Below are 21,998 nucleotides of genomic sequence, written 5' to 3'. Positions count from 1 at the left end.
GATTAACATTTGGCTTCTGGTTACTTATGCAAATTTCTGCAGCCTGCTTGAATTTCTCCTCAGAAAGTTGGATTTTCTTCTCTATTGCACTGTCAGGCTGTAATTTTTTTGAACTTTCATGCTCTGCTTCCCTTATAAAACTCAATGCATTTAACAGCACCCAAGTCACCTCTTGAATATTTTGCTGCTTAGAAATTTCTTCTGACAGATACCCTAAATCATCTCTCTCAAGTTCAAAGTTCTACAGTTCTCTAGGGCAGGGGCAAAATGCTGCTAGTCTTTTTACTAAAACATAATAAAAGTCACCTTAGCTCCAGTTCCCAACAAGCTCCTCATCTCCATCTGAGACCACCTCTATCTGGATTTCATTGTCCATATCGCTATCAGCATTTTCAGCAAAGCCATTCAACAAGTCTCTGGGAAGTTCCAAACTTTCCCACATTTTCCTGTCTTCTTCTGAGCCCTCCAAACCATTCCAACCTCTGCCTGCTACCCAGCTCCAAAGTCGCTTCCACATTTTTGTGTATCTTTTTAGCAATGCCCCACTCTACTGGTACCAATTTACTGTATTAGCCCATTTTCACACTTTTGATAAAGACACACCTGAGACTGGGCAATTTACAGAAGAAAAAGGTTTAATTGGACTTACAGTTCCACGTGGCTGGGGAAGCCTCACAATCATGGCAGAAGGCAAGGAGGAGTAAGTCACGTCTTACATGAATGGCAGCACGCAAAGAGAGAATGAGAGCCAGGCGAAATGGGTTTCCCCTTATCAAACCATCAGATCTCGTGAGACTCATTCACTATCAGGAGAACAGCACAGAAAGACCTGCCCCTTAATTCAATTACCTCCAACCAGGTCCCTCCCACAACACATGGGAATTCAAGATGAGATTTGGGTGGGGACACAGCCAAACCGTATCACATGTGTATTTTACCATTATGCTATTCAAAAGAAATGTAATTTAAACATATTTGCAAAGGGGCAAAATAAAAGCCGTACCAAACAGCTACTAACCTAAAGAAAGTTGGGGTAGAAATAAAAATATTAGACAAAAAACTTGATTAAGGAAATGACTATTTAGTATAAATATTATTCTTTAATGATATAAGAGAAATTCATTGAAAAGTTATAAATATTGAGCTCATATGCACATAGCAACACAACTTTATAATATATAAAGCAAAAACTAACAATATTACATGCAATATTTGATAATTCTACAATTATTGGAAATTTTAATTCTCAGAAATCATGTGTCAAATAAATAAAAAAGAAAGGATATAGAATTTTTTTTGTTTTTAAGAGGGAATCTTTCTTCATCACCAGGCTGGAATGCAGTGGTGCGATCTCAGCTCACTGCAACCTCCACTTCCCAGGTTCAAGCAATTCTCCTGCCTCTGCCTCCCGAGTACCTGGGATTACAGGCGTGCGCCACCACGCCCAGCTAATTTTTGTATTTTTAGTAGAGACGGAGTTTCACCGTGTTGGTCAGGCTGGTCTCGATCTCGTGACCTCGTGATCCATCTGCCTCAGCCTCCTAAAGTGCTGGGATTACGGGCATGAGCCACCGCCCCTGACCAGGATGTAGAATGTTTGAAGCACACAATTTACAAGCTGTGTGAATGGGCATATTTTTTGTAGAAACTTAATTGTCTCAGAATACATGTTCTTTACAAGCTCTCACAAAACATTTATAAAAATTGAACGTGAATAAAACACAAAGCAAATCTTAATAACTATAACTCCTATAGAATTAATTGCATACAGACCACCTTCTCTGACTATAATAAAATTGTCTATATAAATAACCAAAAGAAAATAATACTCCAATTCTTGAATAATAGAAGAAATCATTGTAAGAATTATGAATGTCTTATCACCTAACAAAACATTTTATATAAAAACAAATAGAACGCTACTTGAGTTATACTCAAAGGGAATGTTATTGTGGCACCCAGAAGGAAATGTAGGGTTGGAAAACCATATATTAGAAAGTAAAAACATAAAAATAAGTAAGCTAAATGATTAACTCAGGCAATTAGAAAAACAGTAAAAATGCAAAGAAAGCAGAAGAAAGACAATAATAACAATAAGACTAGAAATCAACAAAACATAAGACAAAGAAACAATTTAGAAGATTAACAAAACTAGAAGCTGCTGCTTCTGAAAAAATACAGCAATAGGTAAGCTCTTGGAAAGATTTATTTTACCATTATAATAAAGAAAATGGTAAGACACAATTTAAAACATAATAAAGGAAACAATGCTATAAATAGGTAAAATATTTAAAGACCATAACATAACACTATGAACAACTTGAGGGCAATAAATTTGAAAGTTTAAGTCAAATGGCAAATTTTAAAGAAAAATATAAATTAAAATTTTGACTCAAAAAGAAATAGAAAACTTGAATAGAATATAATCAGTAACGAAGTAGAATAATAAAGTAGTCATAACACCCCAAATGATAATAAAATATGATAAAACACAGCTGTGTTTTTTCAAATATTCAAGAAAACAATAATTCCTAATATTATACAAAATTTTTCTTAGATAGAGAAGGAATGCCTCCCAATTAGTTTTGCGAGGCAAGGATAACGTTTATAAGAACACCAGACAAAGGAAGTATGAGAAAGAAAAATTAAAAATTAAAAGACATTCTCATTCTGGAACATGAAAGCATAAATCTAAGTCTAAGTATGTAAATCTAAATCTAAGTATGTAATGGTTAATATATGCCATATATAGTTTTTATACATAACCTTATGTCCTCTGTTTATTCATATAAAACACACATGCATTCCTGTAAATACACATAAAATCAGGACATATACAACAAACCAGATGTTAGCATTAACTATGTATTTTATCATACCTCAAATGCAGACGCAATAAAAATTTTTACTATATACTCCTTAAATATACTTTTCAAGTCTTAGTCCTCTGTGGATCCCTTGAGAGTAGTTTCAGTTTACTTTTTTATTGTCACTTCACTTAACCAGAATTTGGAATGAGCATGCAATGGAAATTTTAAAGTATCTTTGCTCAAGCTCTTTACAGAGACAACCGTCGTGACATTTACTTCCCAGACAGCAGAGACACTGAACCCGCATCTCTATCTTCTTTTGTGCCTGCCACGTGTCAGTCTTCTGCCTGAACATTCCAAAGAGCAGCATGCAAAGGAGAAAGCGGCCAGATAGCTTGAAGATGTTTATCTTTTTCACCCATGCCAGAATTGTTTGGCAGTAATAGATGAAAAGGTAAGAGTCTTTCTCTTCCCACTACCTGCTACCCAACCAAGAAACTATCAAACCCTTCAGAATATTTAATTGTGATTCAAAAATACATGTAAAGATTTCCTTTGAAAGGGCATGTTATGACACCAAAAGCGCAGGCAACAAAATAAAAATAAACAACTGGGATTATATTGAACTGAAAAGCTTCTGCACAGCAAAGGAAATGATCAACAGAGTGAGAAGGCTATGGTTCTATGGAACCTGCCAGAGAAAATATTTGTAACTCATGTATCTGGTAAACAGTTAATCTTCAAAACATATTTTAAAACTCCTATAACTCAGTAGGAAACAGCTAATAACTAGGCAGTGGGAAGTGGGGGATAGGAAGAGATTAGTCAATGGGTACAAAGTTACAGTTAGATAAGAGGGAAAAGTTCTGGTGCTCTGTTGCATAACAGGATGATATGATTAACAATGTTACGTCATATATTACAAAATAGCTAGAAGAGAGGATTTTGAATGTTCTTGCCAAAAATGATAAATGTTTGAGGTGATGAATATTCTAACTATCCTAATTGTATCATTACACAATGTATACATGTATCAAAATGTTGCACTACATCTCATAAATATGGCCAATTATGTGTCTATTAAAAATGACATTTTAAAAATGGGCTAAGGACATAAATAGACATTTCTCCAAAGAAGACATACAAATGGCCAACAAGTTTATGAAAAAAATGCTTAACATAGCTAATTATCAGGGAAATGCAAATTTCAACCACAATAAGCTATCACCTCACACCTGTTAGGAGGTCATTATTAAAAGAAAAAAAAAAAGACAAATGTTGGTGAGGATGGGGAGAAATTGAAACCCCTGAAAACTATTGGTAGGAATGCAAAATGGTGAAGCTACTGTGGAAAACAATATGGAAGTTTCCCCCAACATTAAAAATAGAGCTACCAAATGATCCAGGAATCCCACTTTCGGATATTTATTCAAAGAATTGAAATCAGGATATTGAAAAGATATTAGCATTCCTATGTTCATTGTAGCACTATTCACAGTAGCTGAGATATGGAAACAATCTAAACGTCCATTGACAGATGAATGGATAAAGAAAATGTGGCAAATACATACATTGGACCTTAAAAAAGAAGTAAATTCTGCAATATGCAACAACATGCATGAAACTTGAGGATATTATGCTGAGTGAAATGATCCAGTTGCAGAAAGACAAACACTGCATTATTCCACTTATATGATGTATCTATCATAGTCAGATTCATAGAGTGAAAGTATGGAAGGCTGAGTGTGGTGGCTCACACCTGTAAATCATAGCATTTTGAGAGGCTGAGGTAGGTGGATTGTTTGAGGTCAGGAGTTTGGGACCAGCCTGGGCAACATGGGGAAACTGCCTCTCTACAAAAAATTCAAAAATTAACTAGATGTGGTGGCACACACCTGTAGTCCTAACGACTTGGGAGGCTGAGGTGGGAGGATCACCTGAGCCTGGGGAGGTTAAGGCTGCAGTTAACTGTGATCGTACCACTGCACTCCAGCAGTTGAGTGACAGAGCAAGATTCTGTCTTACAAAGGAAAAAAAAAAAAAAGAAGAAAAAGAATGGAATGGTGATTGTCAGAGGCTGAGGGGAGAAGACATAGGGAGTTACTAACCTATGGGCACAAAGTTTCAGTCAAGCAAGATGAGTAAGCTCTAGACATCTGCTATGCACATTGTACTTATAGTCAACAATACTGTATCATACACTTAAACTTTTTTATTAAGTAGACTTCATGTTAGGTGTTTTTACCACAACAAAATAAACTTTTTTAAAAAAGAAAATACCTGGTTCCTTGCTTTGATTAGATCAAGTGGTTGGGGGTAGAGGTTTGTGGGGAGATAGTAAAAGAGAAACCAGGTGATGACCCGCTTTTTACAATTTATTATTTTTTATTATTATTATTTTTGTTTCTGATCCCACTTCCCCAGGATGGATGACCTGCTTTTAACCCAATCTCTTTGTCACATGTACTCAGGAATAATTTCTATACAGAATGTCATCTTTACTTTCCAAATACCAACTTGATTAGTGTGAGACAGAAACAGTATTCAGTAAAATTTTAATATAAAAAACACTTAGCTGGGCTTTAAGAACATTTTATTTGAACTTACATTTAAATATATTTGTCTGATTCTTAGAATAATGTGTCCATGAACCCCTAAGCGATATCCCATATTGTCTGGGAGACACCCCCACAAAGACACTGATGAGTCTAAAGATGAAGACAAGTTCTAGAATATGTTACTTGTTGGGAGAGGAAGCTCATGTGCAACAGTGAACATAGAAGAGATAGGTGATGGTTCAGCATTAAATTTGAGGATGATTTAATATGTGTGTTCATAAGACACACACCTTCACAAATCATTGGAGAATGTCTGGGAAGAATTGATTTTTTTAAAGGTCAAGTTGGCAGGGAATGTAACTCAAAATATCAAATTCAATGAAAAAAGCAAAACTGTGTATTCAGTATAATTCCATATTTGATAAAAATGAAAGATAAATATTTTATGAACAGGAAACAAAAAGTATTGGAATGCAAGTAGAATTGTTAAAAATAGTTTTCTTTGGGGAAAATAATAAGGGCGAATGTTCAAGTTTCATGTCATGTGTTTCAATAATTTGTAGTTTATATATGTCTATAATATTACTTTAGCAACTAGAAAAAATATTTTCAAGTTGGAGGAGGACCCAGAGAATCAACACGGCCATCATTCCTCCCTAGCACTGTCCAGGATGGAGTCCAACCAAACAAGCCCTGATGACGCTACCTGAATCCTGTCATCAGCTGGCTCCTTTCCCATGCAGGACATGAAGTTCACTAGCTCTCAGCCTGGGACTCTGGAAGCAGCTGTGTGAACTCCTTCACTATGAAGTAGATGAGGAAAAATTTATATAGAAACAAAAGTGTAATAGCGCAAATCACAAGAATGTCAATAGTAAGTATCTCATGAGCCATCAAAACAAGTGCTTTGTAGAACGAACACAAGTCTAACAAATTTTAAAAGTAGATTTGTGCCAATGAGTTCCTTGAAAAGCAGTCAGAGGATCTTTCCCAAAGGCAGTAAATAAGTATCATCCCTTCCTGCACTGGCATTGTCTAAAACCCTGAATTGGACACAGAACTGCACCCCATATTTGCTGCATGAAATTGGGGAAGTTACTTAACTTCTCTGACCCTCGATTTATTCATCAGTAAAATGTGGAAAATAGTAATGTCTACTTCATAAGGTTGTTATGTGGGTTAAAGAGATGCCTCAGCTCGGTCTATAACTCTCATCTCAGGATGTGGCATCTAATGAAAGCCCAGTAAACATTTGCTGTTAAATAATGATAACAGAAGTCAAACATGTGCAAAGGCAAAGCAGGAACAAAAACAAAGACAAGCACAGACAACTCTTGATATGCTAAAACACAAAAGCATTAAATAAAGGTTTATTAACATCATATTAAAGACACATTGTATCATATGTAAGCATTACATCAAACTCTATATTATAAGATGCAAAGAAATACCAAGCAAAGTTGTTATGGTAGTATGAGTCCCCATTAAAACGGGAAAGTTCTACACAATAACAGCAACTTAGCAATATTTTGTCAATTATTCGTCTTCTGTCCCTAATGCTTGATTTGTATCTATGTCAGAGAAAACTTGTTTATAAATATGCAGGCCAAGCTTTAATACACTTTAACTTTACCCAGTTTTAGTAAGGAACTCGTCATGTATTCTATTCTGGTGAGATTCACTAAGTAGCACTGGAACTCACAAGCATACAGGTGGATGTGGAAAAATGCATTCATTTGGTACCAGATGTATCTGCGTTTAAATTCCAGCTCCATCTTGTATTAACTTTGTGACCTTGAGCACGTTATATAATTTATTTGTTCTTTGGGTTTCTCCTCTGCTTAATGAGAATACAATAATGTCTTCATCTCAGGGTTGTTATAAGGATTAAATAACGGTATTTCAAATGCTTGGCACTCAGTGTATGCTTAAAGGTTGTTAGTTTCCCTGCTTCTCCAAAAAGGAATCTAGGAGATCATCACCCTTCTCATTTTACAAATGAGAAAGCTCAAGTCCACAGAAGTTTAAGAAAATGCCCAAAGTCCCACTTCTGCACTTTTTCCTCTGCTGTCCTCTTATTAGCTTGCTTAACTTCAATAGAGAAGAGAAAACTCAGTGGAATCAAAAAGAATTCTTTTCCTCTTTTTAATATAGGTAAGCCACCAAGAGACTTTTAAAGTAGGAGTGAGTTTTATGAAAGGTAATAAGTAGTCTAAGAACTGTTTTAAATCCTCAGAGATATTAAAAACAGAAGTTCCGTTCTTCCCAGATTTCCATAGCAGAAAGTCAGTATTCTGTATGCTTTGGCACCAAAAAACTCCAGAACTGAGTATTTATCTGCACATTTTAACTCGGGCCTCCTGGAATGCTTGCCCATGGAATTGGCAAAGGAACTGGCATTCAGTATTTAGAGCAGCCAAGTTTGCTCAGTCCACAGCTGTATTTGAAGCACAGCTCTCTGCCATTAGTCAATGGAACTTGCACAAAATTCAATTTAGATGTAAATGTTGTGATTCTTACCCTGCTTTCATATCTCTTTCATCTTTTTCCATACCTGAAGATCACCCCAGGACAACCCAACAGAACTTGGGATCCTGTGCATAATAGAAGGCAAAATTCCGCAATCTGTAATTTACAGCTTGACCTCTTTATTTGAAGAATGACAAGCTTTATTCAGCAGGAATGAGATATTCAATATTACTCTTTTAAAATAGCCATAAAATAGAAATAGAGTCTGCTACTTCTTTAAAAAATGTTTTTGAAGTTATATTTTACCATAATAAAACTGGTTGAATTTTATTTGATTATTTAAAACATATATGTATGCTTGTTTGTCTCTCTCACTTAAAGTTCTTACCATATCCAGAAGAGCTGGAAACATCAAATGTTGCTAAAACTCAACCACTGGAAATGGGCCATATTTGTGACTAGATCAGTTGCTCTTACCAAATTGCTCATGTAGCAATCTATGTCTACCGTTATAACTATGACATTGGTTAAGCCACAATCTTGTTACTTCAGCCGTATGGACCCACAGAGCACAAACCAGGTTGGACAAATGCAGATGTCTATGAGACATTTACCAGTGGTTCTTGAGTGTGGCATGCTTCTTCCAAAAACTGTTTGTTGGTCTGGCAGTGTGGAAATTATCAGGCCTGTATGATGAAATGAACTAATATATTAATCCTATTTAAATAGGTCTGAGTTCATTTTATAGGAAGGGATGAGAACGAACAGTCAGACTTCTATGCCTGTAATGTATTCATATACTTGGTTCTGTTTATTATAAACAATTTTTCTCAGAAACACACTACTGTCAGAGTTATATGGGCATTTTGGGGTTTTCAGTCTATCTTGAAATAACTATTGGTGTTATTCTGTCATATCTTATTTACACAAGTTGAAAGGATTATCCCAAAGGTAATTATAGACAAGAAATGAATATTTGTTTATTTCCCAGTCATGGCATTTGATTGGGTATTAATCTTGGCAGGTGTTTACAAGAAAAGAGAGACACAAACAACATTTTGAAGTTGCACCTAAAAACTGACCAGTTTCAGACAGTAATACTACTAGACTCAAAAAAACAAAATAACACATCCATCATACCCCCTCGTTGGAAGAGTTACTTTTTTCGAGACTGTTCTGTCTGGATCTCATCACCCATAACCAGTACTGATCTGCTCTGACCTCTCTGTTTTATACCTCTGTTTCAATTCAAAACATTATGCCCAGTTCTGAAGAGGCTTGGGGCCTGGCTATTCCCTGGGAGCTTGCTTGATTGTGTTCCTGGCTCAACGTCTAGACGACATTTCTAACAAGTTCCAGGGAAACCTTACACTGTCTTGCAAGTTCTCCTCTGTAGCATAAAGGGATGATAAATTACATTCTGGTACTTCATTCTTATTTCTGTTTTTTAATGGATCTTTTACTAGGAATCAATGTCCTTCCCTGCATTGCCCTCCTCCCCGCTATACTGTGGGATAGCCAATCTCGCCCTCTCCTTTTTGGGATCTAAATAATGACAGTGTAAGATGAAACTGTGCCTAAGACCTTGAGCTATTCAATCTTGAGCTAATGGTTTTTCCGTAATGAAGATCTACAGCCTTTTATTTCTATTACACTTAGAGTGAATATTTACAAATATCTTTGAAAGAGTTCTAAGGGTCCATCTGGAAAGATATTTTAAAAGACTTTATTTCTATACTTTGATGACTGTTTCTCAAAGGTCAGGAGTGGGGAATGTAAAGAGAAATGAAGGAAATCTTGCTCAGATGCATGATCAGCCACTCCTGGGAAATGAAAATGTCCATCAGTGAGATGCAATTCTGACAGAGAGGATGGTGATCCAGGTACAATGCTCTAGCATACGGTTACATGAAGGACAGAATGCAAACATTAATAAAATCAAATTACACTGGATCTCTTGCTTCTCTTGACTTCTTAGATCTCTCAGAGAAAGAAATGAGATAAAATTATACTTCTCTCCACACCCCACTTGTCTCCCTGTTCTCCTTTCTCCTACTTCCCACTTTCAAAACAACAAAGGCCCAAATCCCCAAAGACTCTCTATTTTTCTGGCTAAAACTCTCTGGGGAAACACAATTGTGAGTGCACCTTGGTGCTTCCCAGGTCATTTGGCTGACCACATATAAAGACCAGCTAAAGTCTGGCAGTGGTCAATCTACTTGGTCATAGGGAGAGGGCCAGAAGGCAGGTTCCCAGCCTATTGTATCTGGGGGAAGGAAGTGGCTGGAGATGCTCCAGATGACATTGTCCTCCAAGTTAGATGCTTGTTTTTGTGTTGTTTTGAAGCTAGCCAGTGAATAGAGACAAAGAAGTATACTCTGGGTGAGTTGTCCCATGCTTTCTATAGTGAAGAAGTGCTTAAGATGAAGTCCTGCGTGAACATTAAACTGGGAGTAAGACAGTCTGGATTCTAGTCTTCACTGGGTCTCAATTTCCTCATCTGTAAAATGAGATGGTATAACTAGACCATCTCTATAAGGGATTGGTAAAATATTGGAAAGGATACTGGATTGGTTTCAGCTACAACGGATTCCTTGAATATATACAAAAGTGTGGGTGTGTGCGTGTGTGCGCACGTGTGGTTTCATTCAGAGTCAAACCGTTAAGAATCATTAAGCCTTTTTCAAACTCTGAAGTTCATCTTTGTCATTTTTTAAGTCTCTTCATCATATCAAAATCATAATTTTTCAAATGTGTTCTGAGTAATTATAATAAGTGCTTTTCAGCACTAATCCTTAAATGCATGTTTAAACATTTAATCTAGAACTTGATTATAAAGTAATTTAACGAAGAAAATAATCTGTTATAATTCTTATAGATTTTTTATTAGTTTTAGATTTTAAAAAACAGGGCTTATAATTAAAGCAATTGACTAGTTATTTCAGAGCCTCAAAGTCGTATGTGCATGCAAACCTAGATTAGAAATACTTTGTTTCTCTAAAAATAACAAAATGACTATAAAATTTTTTTCTTACAAGCTTGAAATGGTCGATTATGGGTAACACATACATTCCTAAGGAAATCTGAAATGGTCTTGAAGAATAAGTTTCTTTGAAATGGTAACACAAAAAGTGTACTTCTTTTTTTTGGAAAATGATTCACAAATAACCCCTTTAAACCAAGAATTGGTGATTTATATTCTGGTCAGGATTTTGGAGTCTGGGCAATGCCATTACTCAGCTGTTTTGACTATGAGAACTTCTACAAATTTATTCTGACTTCTGTGATCTTTAATCTCTTTTCTACACCTGAAAAATAATAAAGATTGTAAACTAAATGTCCTCAAAGATTCTTCCCTCCCCAATGATACATGACTATACTTGGGACTCTAAATGCCCTGCTGTCAACAGAGCTATCCTGAAGCTTACTGAACACAAGGTGGTGCTTTCATATGAGCTTCTTTCTAGTTCTTTTGTTAATTAAGAACAAGTTTTTGTTTTTTGTCCCCAGTTTAGCCAAATGCTCCTGAAATAGAAATGCATTAGTAAATAAGAGAGCTTCATTTTTAATAGGTTTTCCCCTTTCTTTAGGAATGATAGAAGTTTCACAACGTGTATTTCGTTTTCCTAATAATTTCAAAAAGGCACATTTCACTGGGGCCATGAAAGAATTCTTGGATTTATCCAGACTATGTAGAAACCACCATCACAGCTGGCTAAAAAGCAAAAGCTTGGTTAAATTGACTTGGCCTGGTTCCCAGGGTTTCCCAGGCATTAAGCAATATCTGAAAGTTAAGTCTGTCACCTTCAGAAGCTGCAACAACTCTTTGATTCACTGTAGTCCCATTTAACACATTGTTATGTAATAATATATATATGTCAGTAATATGAGAAAGCTGGTTTTTCTTCAACGGCAGCACATTCATAATTTAGGATACAGCATCTCTGGGATGCTGTCAATTTTAAAGTCTCTCTTTCCAAGTTGGTTGGTTACATAACCATGGGGGTACTGTTCTTTATCTGTTAAAAAATTCAGGTGTCATTACTGTTGGGTACAGATGTGGTCACTTTTGTTTAGATATCTTAACACTGAGGAGTTGGATGATAACGTTTTTAGGAACTATATTTTCCTAAGGCAAGCAGAGCACAGTTTATAAGGACCACCACACGCACTACCTTGGTCATAGCCATCTATACTCCACAGGAATGTTGCTGTTGAATGCCCACCATATGAATGGCAGGGTCAGCATGCAGGGGGCAGTAGAGGTAAAGGGATTATACCTGTCCACACTTGTAGTCACAGTACTTTAGAATCATAGAATTCCACCAAAGACACCTCTTACAATAGAAAGTATCTAACAGTGTCATCTCATCTAAATCTATCACCACCTAATGTTGTAGATGGGAAAGGGAGATGATGGGAGGTAACAGATTTTCTTAAAGTCATATTGCTTTAGGTGATGATAAATTCCAGACTTTTCTGATTCCTGGACCAATGTTCTCGTAACCCCTCATGATTCATGTATAGAACCTGTGGAGAATGAAGTTACTTAAAAGTGCCCTTTGTGCACGGTCTCTGATAAAATATTTCTATTATGATTTGCCTAAATTGTCTCTTACACCCGAAATTACTTTTTAAAAATCCATGAAAAATCAAAGTTAAAAGTAGCAGACCATTAGTGTTATAAAACAACAGCTTTCCTAGTTTTCTTCTTACTAATAAACGTCCTGATTGGTGTTTGTTAAGTTGCATCAGCTAGAGGTTAAAATAATTATTTAATTATTTTGCTAATATTCAAACAGATGGAAAATACTTGAAATATCTCAATTTTGTACTTAAAATAAATGCCTATAATGTGATATATTTTAGGTTATTAAGGACAATTTGTTGAATACTTATCGAGTCAGTGTTTGGTTTGTCCTATTCTTTTAAAACAAGTCTATTGTAGCTCTCTCAACTCTCCTAACAGCTGGCTCCTATTCAACGTCAAAAATACAAATTTTAATAACTATTTCTAATGACATAGTAACTTAGAGATATGGGGCATCCCTTTTTAGTTACTAAAAAAGGGTCTGTTTTGGTGCCAAACTACAGAAGGTGCAGTTTTGAAGACAGATTAGAAATTGAATACACCAAGGTAGCTGCTTGGGAAAACGAACAGTATATAATCTAGTATCTTTAATTTTATGTACATGAATATAATGTATGTCAACTTTGTACATGAGATATAGTATTTAAACATTTTACTCAACAAACAAGAATTTACAATAGCAATATAACTGACTAGAGGGCTATCCACTTAATAATACTTAGATTAGATCTGTAATAGGAAAAGAATAGTTTACAATCATAGAAACACTGACATTTAAAACAAGAATTTATAAAATAATTTATATATATCCTAGCATCTATAGAGAGGAATGATTTGCATTTGTGGGTGTGTGCAATGAATGGCATATTTTAAATTTTTAGGTAATAAAATAATTTAGAAGCAGTTCATGCAGTGGTCAAAGCAAGGAATGGCAAGTTCCTTTAAGAAGTCCTCTATCTTTGACACCAACCGGCGTAAGACATACACTAGGTACCATGGGGCACGCTAGAACAAGTCTCCTTCAAGAGTTACTTATATAAACATCAATATACACACGTTGATATCCTTCCTTCCATAGTACAAGTACAGGTCACAACTTCTCTCAGCTGTGGGAGTAGTCAGTTTATACTTAAAGTGATTTAATGTCCCTCCTGGAGTTCTACATAATATATCTCTATAATAAGGTAACTAACAGAACTTTCTAGTTTTCACAACCTTACTCTGATACTTTACAGAGTGCCCCCCATGTCCTATGACATAAACATCCAGCAGGTAAGATTTGCCAGGCTGAAGACCTTTAATTGTTTCTGTGGTCACTGCTTTCTGCAGGTTTTGACTGTGGAAATATTTACAGAGGACCTTTTCTGACTTCTTCCTGATATCTGGTCCTAGGCATTGGTTTTGCTCTCTTCTCTTCTGGTCTTCATTGTAGTTATCATCCACTTCTTTTTTGTAGATGCAAAACTTGTTCCTTTCCTGAGTGCCTAGCCAAGCCACGGTGGCCGAGGAACAGGTACGGAGCTTGTCAAAGGCTTTGATTCTTGTGTCTTCAGGAAGAGAGGGAAATGACTGCTTAGTAGGCCTTGTGGTAGCTAGTATTTTCAACATAGATGCTCCTTTCTTGTTTCCTTTCAGTCGAATGAGGTATTTCGCTTTAGGTTTTCCTCTAAGCTGAAACTGCTGAATGCCTTCCACATTCTGAGACAGAAGAAGTTTCCCATCTCTTCTCACTTGGATTTGGACAGCATCCAGACACGAGTGAATAAAGAAGGTGACTTTTTGGTGAGAAGAGACTGGAGCAAACCGTAGAAACTTTGCTCCCTTCCTTTTAACAAATACATCTGTTACCTTCCCATCTTTTAGCTCAACTGTTTTCTGTTTGGCTTCTTCCTTGGTCCTGGCAAAGGTACCTACGTAAGCGGTGCTCATGTTGCTGTTGACGTTGACCACAAATACATCAAAGTAGTACTGCGTGTCGGGTTTCAGATCAGAGACGGTGAAGATGTTCTTGTTTCCTATGCAGATTTTCTGAATATCAACCTTGGGCCTGGAGTAGACATGACGCCCCAGTTTTGGAGAAGGCTTTGCTTGGAAACTGCGTTCTTTACCTGAATTATCTGAAGGAAATCCAAAGTGGGCAAAGTCAAAAGGGCTGAAGTCCAGACCAGGTTTCGGTGCCATCATAAAAGCATCATCTGCACTCAGTTTTGCTTCTACTGCACAGAGACTTTTGAAATTGTGCTCTTTGTTGATGACCACGCAGTACTGAATGGGTTGTTTCAGCAAAGAGGCAGTGGGGCTTGGTTTCCAGGCCAAAGTGACCGTGGTGCGCCCCAGTGAAGTCACATCTACTCTGGGGTCATAGGGTAACTCAGGGTATGGCTGATCAGATTCTGGAGTTGTGGTGGCATATACTTTCAAATGTGTATCTTTCTCTGTTGAAAGAAGATCCAACTGATATAAACCAGATGGGGAACTAGAAGATATAAAATACTCAACATCATTGCCTTTGTAGGAGAATAACTCAGTGCCTTCCTCATTAATGATCTGCTGCTTTTGCTGCTCAAGAGGTTCCAGATCACCTAGAAGACACATGAGAAGCACAGGCTACTGTCAGGGCATACACTGTGGCTTGCCAGCCTTAAGTTATCCTTTTATCTTATTTCTTCTCCATTATGAAAATAGTACATGTTCATAAGTAAAAATATTTATAAATGTATTCAAGATAATATTTATTTTGACCATTATACATCATGCTCTTATATATGTGTAAGGCTTTTCTGAATTTCAATTATTTCTTCAGAGCAGAATCCAATTAGTAAAAATTTCAGGTCAGAGACTGTAAACTTTTGAGATATTACGAATCCTGACTGTCAATCTGCTTACGAAAAGAAATGTATCAGTTTGCATTTGGATGGCCAGTCATTTTGCTAATTTCACTACTGTTAGAAGGACTAGACAATCTGATTAAAATACAGAATATAAAGTACCAGTAAGAACGTTTGGCCGGGTGTCATGGCTCACGCCTGTTATCCTAGCACTTTGGGATGCTGAGGTTCTAAGATTACTTGAAGCTGAGCCTGGACAACAAACAGAAACCCTGTCTCTACAAAAAATAAAGATACAAAAATTAGCTGGGCATAGTGGCACATGCTTGTGGTCCCAGCTACCTGGGAGGGTGAGGCAGGAGGATTGCTTATGCCCTGGAGTTCAAGGCTGCCATGAGCTATGACTACACCACTATACTCCAGCCTGGGCAACAGAGCAAGACCCTGTCTCAAAATAAAATAAAATAAGATGAAAATTTAAAAAAGTGTTTAAGGTTCAACGTATAGAACATGCACCCAGGAATAACATAGGAATAGTGTTAAAACTAAACTAATTTTTCCATATTTTGTTACTGTAGGTAGCAGATATCACACAGATACCAGTGTATAGATAAGTTTCCAGGGCTTGGTGAATGACTGGGTAGCTGCAGTGAGAAGAAACCTTTCCCAGTTTATCACTGCAGGCTGAAAGTGAGCTATACAGAATTTCATATTCCTAAACACAATCATCAAATGGATATATTAACATCAAGATTTGGCCAGGTGCAGTGGCTCACGCCAGTAATCAGCACTTTGGGAGGCCGAGGTGGGCAAATCGCTTGAACTCAGGAGTTGAGACCGGCCTAGGTAACACAGTGAAACCCTGTCTTTACAAAAAAAAAAAAAATTAGCTGGGCATGGTGGCATGCACCTCTGGTCCCAGCTACTTGGGAGACTGAGGCAGGAGAATTGCTTAAGCCCGGGAGATGGAGGTTGCAATGAGCCGAGATTACACCACTGCACTCCTAAGCGGCAGAGCAAGACCCTGTCCCAGAAAAACAGGCCCATCAAGATTCGTTTTCTGTATCTTGGTCTCCTTACTCCCCAAACACACTTCCATAATTTTCCTAATTGTGATGTTTGCTCCTCTTTGTAACTACTATAGCTAGCCTTTGTAGCTATATATATACATAGCTATATATACGTATATGTATACATAGCTATGTATATGTATAGCTATATATACAGCTATATATATGTATGTGTGTGTGTATATATAGAGAGAGATTATGTATATGGTCTTCTGTAGGGCACCGTTGTCAAGCCTTCACCTTTAACCTATGATGCCCTTAAAGAGCTTTCAGGGTGCCATACAGACTCTTCTCATTTCCCTTTTATCTTATTATTTGCTCTCCATCATGTCTTCTTTAAATGCTTAGCCCACTCATCCTACTAACTTTGTTTTCATCTTGGCCTTTAACTACTACTAAATGCCTCTCTGCTTCTCTGTCGCCATCTCTTATTCCCTGGAGATCAGAGGTTCTTCACCTTGGCTGTATATTAGAATCACCTGGAGGGCGGTGCTAACAATCCCAAAGTTCGGACCTCATCCCGTGGCAATTAAATCAGCAGTTTTTAAAGCCTTATAGGTGATTAGGATGTTTAAGCAAGATTGCAGACCACAGCCATAGAGGCTAGTCCAAACCTCTCCCCTTCTCCTCAAGCCATCAGTCCCCGTATCTGTCTCTCCTAACCTTTTGTCAGGATCAATGTCATCTGATGCCACCCTCCCACCTCCCTTATCTCTGTCTCATACCTTCAGCTTCACCTGTGCACCCATGCTGCTTTTTCTTACTAACATACAGAAGTTTGTATGTTTCACAAGCCTTAAAAACATCCATTCAAAGGTCCAGGGGCAGGTCTATCCGCTGCTTACCTGAGCCTTCCCCACTTGTGTCCTCCGGAAGCTCCTGAAGGCTCAGCTTCCACTCCAAAGGTGCATCACAGGGCGTCACTGTGACTGATAATGGAGTATTGTCTTCTTCAACCACAAAGAAATACCTGGGGAAAGTGGACCAGTTTAGACCGTGGTAACTCTTTCTAACATTTACAATCAAGACTTACCAGAGAAATAATTTGGTTTTAATTTTGTTTTCATTTTACAAATTTTATAAAATTTTCATAAAATGTCATTGTATTTTCTCTTAACAGAAAATCAAATCGGCTATTTGACACAAAACATGACACGGCATTAACTGTGGAAGTCCAACTGCCTCAAGGATCTGCAACCAGATTTATCATCAACAAATACAGTGTGAAATAAAAGACATTGAACTCAAAAGTATTTTGAGTTAAAAATCAACACTTACCTGTTGTCTGGTATTATTTAACACATGCCCTGCCATTGCAAAATGAATCACAACCAAGAAAATTTCCAGGTTTGATGCCCTAAAGGTGCTGTGCTTTCCATACATTTGGTGATAAATTTGTACATTACCTTGAGGGCACTCTGACATAGTTACAACTATTTCAAAAGATCATTTTCACAGCAACCTAGTCCTAAAGTGTATGTTTGTCTCTGGCACTATAATGCTGTATTCACATTTTTACATTAGTGACTTTTATTCACAGCTTTACTATTTCATCTCTTTTTATTTGTTTGTTTTGAGACAGGCTTGCACTGTCTCCCAGGAAGGAGTGCAGTGGCGTGGTCATAGCTCCCTGCAGCCTCAAACTCCTGGGCTCAAATGATCCCCCACCTCAGTTTCCTGAGTAGCTGTGTCTACAGGCGTGTGCCACCATATCTGGCTGATTTTTAAATTTTTTGTACAGATGGGAGTCTCACTATGGTGCTCTGACTGGTCTCAAATTCTTGGCCTCCAGTGATCCTCCTGTCTCAGCCTCCCAAAGCACTGGGATTACAAGTGTGAGGCACCATGCCTGGCCCATTTCATATCTTTTTGAATGGCATTATCTAATCACCTTTTGAGAAATACTTTTAAAAAGTAAAGAACACTGTGTCAGTCAGTAGAAAGACACATTCCTCTATCACAGGTTTTCTGTTGAATTAAATAAGTTAATGATTTTAAAACAAAATTTAAAAAATCAAATGTTCTACTCTGTGCTTTCCCCTGAGCCTTTATTGTAATGCCTTAAAAAGAATAAAAATATTGCTTAACTATAGAAATACCATATATTCTTACTCCAAATGACTTAGACAGTTTCATTTAATTATCTTTCAAAACCTATAATCTTGCCAATGAGGAAACAGTGGTTTCGATTCTAGCAAGCCCAGAGTTGCTCACTGATTCCATGCAGAGAAAAACAGGCTTTGCCTCCTGTGGGTTGAACCTCCTGGATATCTCTTGCCTTCCTATTCTCTCCATAACCCTGACCAACACTAACCGCCGAGCCTCCAACCACAGCCGTCTCCTCTGCTGGTTCCTTCTCACCTCCCTGAACTCTAATGTCGGGAGTGAACCACAGGACTGTGCTTGAACATCTCTTTTCTACCTATGCTCACTCCCTGTGTTACCTCATCCAGGCTCATACAATTAAGGAATTTTTCCCCAAAGCTAAAATCTAAAGCTCCGACACGACTCTAAGCTGGAAATCACACAGTACATTTGCTTTTTTAGGAGATTCCTCTTGCTGCAGTTTTTGATTTGGAGTTGGTGAAAGTGGATGTATGGGAAACTACTCATTAATTCATCCAACAAACATTCCTTGAGAAGTCTTTGAGACTAAAGAAAAAGCATCCCTGAAGAAATGACTTTAAATGTGAGTTGGGGCAAAGGAGTTCTTTTCAGGCAGAGAAAACCACATCCCATAGATGGTAGAGTGGGTACGGTTCAGAAACTACAGAAGTCCTTTGAGGTTTGAGCACAGAGAGTTAAATGGGTAGTGACAGGACAAGAGACAGGTGAGGTAGGCAGAGGCCCTGTCACTACAGAGGTTTGTGACTCATACTCACATTTAAAGTTATTTCTTCAGGGATGCTTTTTCCAGCTCACTCTGGATCAGGTCCTCGTATGTATTCTCAGAATGTCCTATACTTTTTACTTTTGGGCACTTACTGTTACTTGTGACTATATAATTATATTATTATTTGATTAATGTCATTTTACTCACAAGGGCCCTGTTAGGGTTCATTTATCACGCTTTTGTGTTCCTAGCAATTAGCACAGATTTTTGCATGTATGTACTTGGTCAACATTTTAAAATATCTGAATTACTAAATGTGTAAATAAAACCTAAGAATCCTAACACCACACTTCTTGTTCTAGCCTGGTTCATATACCTAGAGTCTGCTTCTACCTGAAGACATAGAATCTGAATTGAAATATAAGTACTTCCCCCCTCCACCGCCACCATTCCAAGATGCTTTTGGAGATGGAGAATGGCCGGGAGGCAGTTGGCAGACAAATAAAGTGAAGATCCTATAAATGCAAAAGCAACTTATTCATAATACAGTAAAGTTAAACAATCATCTAGACAAAATAGATGATTGAATTGTTTACTGTATGGAAAGTTTAATGTACCATAAGCATTCCTGAACAGAGTGTCGGAAGGCTTAATTTTTAATGCAGTCTACTTTTTGTGAGTAGAATTTTGTCTCTTTGGCCAGATTGCATGGGAGTTATTAACCACATAAACACAATTGAACCTATCTATATTACAAAGAAATAGATACAACAATATAAGTAGATTGGCATCATGTGAGTAAAAGAGTGTTCAAAACTTCTTGTTTGATTTTAGGTTTTATGTGAATAGCAGAGCTAACCAACGGCACAGAAAAAAACAATGTCCAAGTTTGTCTATTACCCTTCTGTTCTCATTTCACACAAGGAAGTAGTTTATTTCCCAAACTGTGTCTTAGTAACTTAAACATAGGTCATAGGTGACCTATTACAAATAAAACAATGCTTGCATTCCACAAGATAATCATTATGCATATAAAGCAGCAGGGAGTCCCTCTTAAGTCAACATTTTCATAGGGAAGCACTTAGATTAGGAATAAATGATAATTTGAATATACTTAACAATTTGATGGTTGCACAATTCTACAGTTGCACAAAGCAACCGTACAAGAGAGTGACAATCAGAGATGACAGGACGTAATCTACATGTTCGAGATATTTACTGGCAAGTGAGGGACACAGAAACATAATAACTAAGGAAACACGGCCCCACATTATAGTGCCAAAGCTGAGGGATAATCACACCATGAGCCATTTAGCGTTTGGAATTTATGTACAAACATAAGAATAATTAATGCATTTGTTGTCTTTTTAAATTTACTGCTGTGAAACTTTATCTGGAATTTCTTTTTTAATTTGGAATATAAACAACATCTATGTGTGCTTATCACTGCATATTTCACACCCAGAAATGAAGTTTCTACTTGTAGCTATAATCCTTTATTAGTATAAGTCTGCTTTTACTAATGTATGTTAACATTTTTTCATATTGTGGATACCAAAGGCCTCAATAATTATTGGTGGAAAAAAGATAAAAATAAAGAATGAATAAAAGAAAGAAATAAAAATAGAAAATGTTTTATAATGTCTCATAATAAAAACATGGAGCTTTTCTTCAGAAGTGTAATCTCTAAAACAACTCTTAAAGGCAACTTATTTTTAAGAAACTGGAAGACTAAACAAGATGAACTATTTAATTAAGTGATTTGATTACATAATGTGGAATGCTGTATTTAAAGTATACTGCAAAAAAGGCAGTGCACAAGTGTATTTGGGAAATGAAAGTAATTTCTGCAGAAAATTTTTGATTTGATTTCACTCACATGTAAATTTCAAAGGACAAAATAATATGAAAAGCCAAACGTGTTCGCAAGAACTCAGTTAATAGTTAAGAATAACTAGAAGTATGAGGGACTGCTTTGTATGCCTTTTGCTGTTTTCACAGACTCAATTTTAGTCAGGACTGAGACAGTAAGTTCCTTCAATGTAACCATCATTTCCTTTTCTGCCTTTACTCTCATGAATGTCATTTAAAGATTCAAAATTATTTTATATGTTATTGACAAGTCAGTTACTAGTCTAGTGTGGTCATGCAAACAAATAATTTCACTCGAGCAGTGCCGAAAAGATATCCAAACAATAGTTCACTCTAGTTAATGTATTTTGACTAAACAGATAGAGATATGACTGGGCCATTAAGTGGAAGGGGTTCAGACCACCTCCTTCCATGATTACTGTTAATGAAAACTGAAAAGATGACTAATGATCTGATATACCTCAATCTCTAGAAAATGGGTTATTAATGTTCTGAGACAGTTTAATCCTTTGGCATGTCACTGTATCCCAGGTTAGAAGGAAACTGGTTTTGAAATATAATTATCCAAAGATTAACTGTGTGTTCTAAACTTATAAAGGGAGAAAAGAGTTTCAGCACTACAAAGTAGGTAATTTTAAATGTAATTAATTTATAACATATTATTTATATTATTTATATATATTTTTAAAGGTCAAAACATTTAGAAACTTTATGTGAGCCCAATTTGTTGATGTTGGAGTAAAGGTAAATAAACAGTGTCAGTTTTTATGACTGTTTAGTTTGATTCTCTCAGAATCTGATAATATTTGTTGAAGAAATATTATACTCCTAAAACATAATGCATTAAGTGTGGTATCTCATGCCTGTAATCCCAACACTTTGGGATGCTGAGGCAGGAGGATCACTTGAGCTCAGGAGTTAGAGACCAGCTTGGGCAACATAGTGAGATCCCCATCTCTACTAAAAA

General features: G+C 36.8%; 1 protein-coding gene across 3 annotated transcripts in view; it reads right to left on the bottom strand.

The window, feature by feature from the left end:
- Positions 1-8,792: 8,792 nt before the first annotated feature.
- NDNF (neuron-derived neurotrophic factor) overlaps positions 8,793-21,998 on the bottom strand; it is a 41,504-nt gene continuing 28,298 nt past the window's right edge. For all 3 annotated transcript variants that reach the window (XM_011996783.1, XM_011996781.1, XM_011996782.1), the window contains exons 3-4: positions 17,172-17,296; positions 8,793-15,010 (exon numbers count right to left, since the gene is read on the bottom strand). In XM_011996783.1, the coding sequence (XP_011852173.1) occupies positions 13,617-15,010; positions 17,172-17,296 (1,519 nt within the window). In that variant the 3' untranslated portion in view covers positions 8,793-13,616. The remainder of the gene's footprint in view (positions 15,011-17,171; positions 17,297-21,998) is intronic.

The sequence above is a fragment of the Mandrillus leucophaeus genome, unplaced genomic scaffold (assembly GCF_000951045.1).
Source record: "Mandrillus leucophaeus isolate KB7577 unplaced genomic scaffold, Mleu.le_1.0 Scaffold523, whole genome shotgun sequence".
NCBI lineage: Eukaryota > Metazoa > Chordata > Mammalia > Primates > Cercopithecidae > Mandrillus > Mandrillus leucophaeus.
This window is presented reverse-complemented; position numbering and strand designations above follow the sequence as displayed.